At 50.8% G+C, this 1,048-nt stretch overlaps 1 protein-coding gene across 1 annotated transcript in view; it reads left to right on the top strand.

Moving 5' to 3' along the window:
• The first annotated feature begins 41 nt into the window (after positions 1–41).
• MARCKS (myristoylated alanine rich protein kinase C substrate) overlaps positions 42–1,048 on the top strand; it is a 2,581-nt gene continuing 1,574 nt past the window's right edge. Inside the window, exons 1-2 of the mRNA XM_085312357.1 lie at positions 42–262; positions 505–677. Coding sequence (XP_085168483.1) covers positions 579–677 — 99 coding nt within the window. The 5' untranslated portion in view covers positions 42–262; positions 505–578. The remainder of the gene's footprint in view (positions 263–504; positions 678–1,048) is intronic.

The raw sequence follows: 1,048 nt of genomic DNA, 5'->3' as shown, positions 1-1,048 counted from the left end.
CGCGCCCGCGCAGCCCGGCGCGCGCCCGCGCGCGGCATTCATTGTCGGCCGAGGGCTGATTTCAAACCGCTGCCATCGCGGCTCCATTGTTCGCCGGGCGCGCAGGCCCCGCCCCCCTTTGTGTGGCGCGGCGGCGATTGGCCGGCGCCGGGCGGAGGGCTGCCGTCACCGCTCGGGAAGCCCATTCATCTGTGCACTTGGGCGTTGGACTCCGCATCTTATTAGCAACCAGGGAGATTTCTCCATTTTCTCCTTGTCTACAGTACGGCTACAAATCTGGGATTTTTTATTACTTCTTTTTACTAAACTTGGGCTCCTTTTTTTTTTTTTTTTGCTCGACTTTTTCCTCCCTTTTTTCCCCCTCCCTCCTGTGCTGCTGCTTTTTGATCTCTTCAACTTTAAATTTTTTTAAAAGGAGTGCATTATAATCGGTTCTGTTCTCTCTTCTCTTTTTTTTTTCCCCTCTGGTGTGTGTGTGTGTTGCTGCTGCTGCTGGTCGCCCAGTATTTATACCAACCCAACGCTCTTTGTTTCCCCTCCTTTTGGATCTGTTGAGTTTCTTTGTTGAATAAGACAGCATGGGTGCCCAGTTCTCCAAGACCGCTGCAAAGGGCGAAGCCTCCACTGAGAAACCTGGAGAAGCAGTGGCTGCATCTCCATCCAAGGCGAATGGACAGGTAAAAAAAAAAATTAAATCTACTTATTTTTTAAGCCAACTTCGACGGACTATCTTTCGCATCCTGCTTAATTCTTCTTCCTTTGATGCCCCGGTGGCACATTCAATGGAGAATACGGTCAAACCTTTTTATCTTTGCAACTCAAGGCAAAGGGATAATTTCATTATGTTTTAGAACGGGCTTGGCTTTGAGTGCTTTATTTCTTTATCTTTCCTGTGGGGGGGAGCATCGTTCAAAAAAAAATCCCTCGTGTATTATCACGAAGGCTTCCCATGGCTTATGAACGGAAGGATCTAATACTGCTCCGCTTTCCCGCCCGCGCCCGCTCCCGAAGACGCCCGCTGACCGGCCCGACTCGCTCCCGGCGGGCG

Source organism: Rhea americana, unplaced genomic scaffold, assembly GCF_003343005.1.
Source record: "Rhea americana isolate MKP2758 unplaced genomic scaffold, rheAme1 scaffold_360, whole genome shotgun sequence".
NCBI lineage: Eukaryota > Metazoa > Chordata > Aves > Rheiformes > Rheidae > Rhea > Rhea americana.
This window is presented reverse-complemented; position numbering and strand designations above follow the sequence as displayed.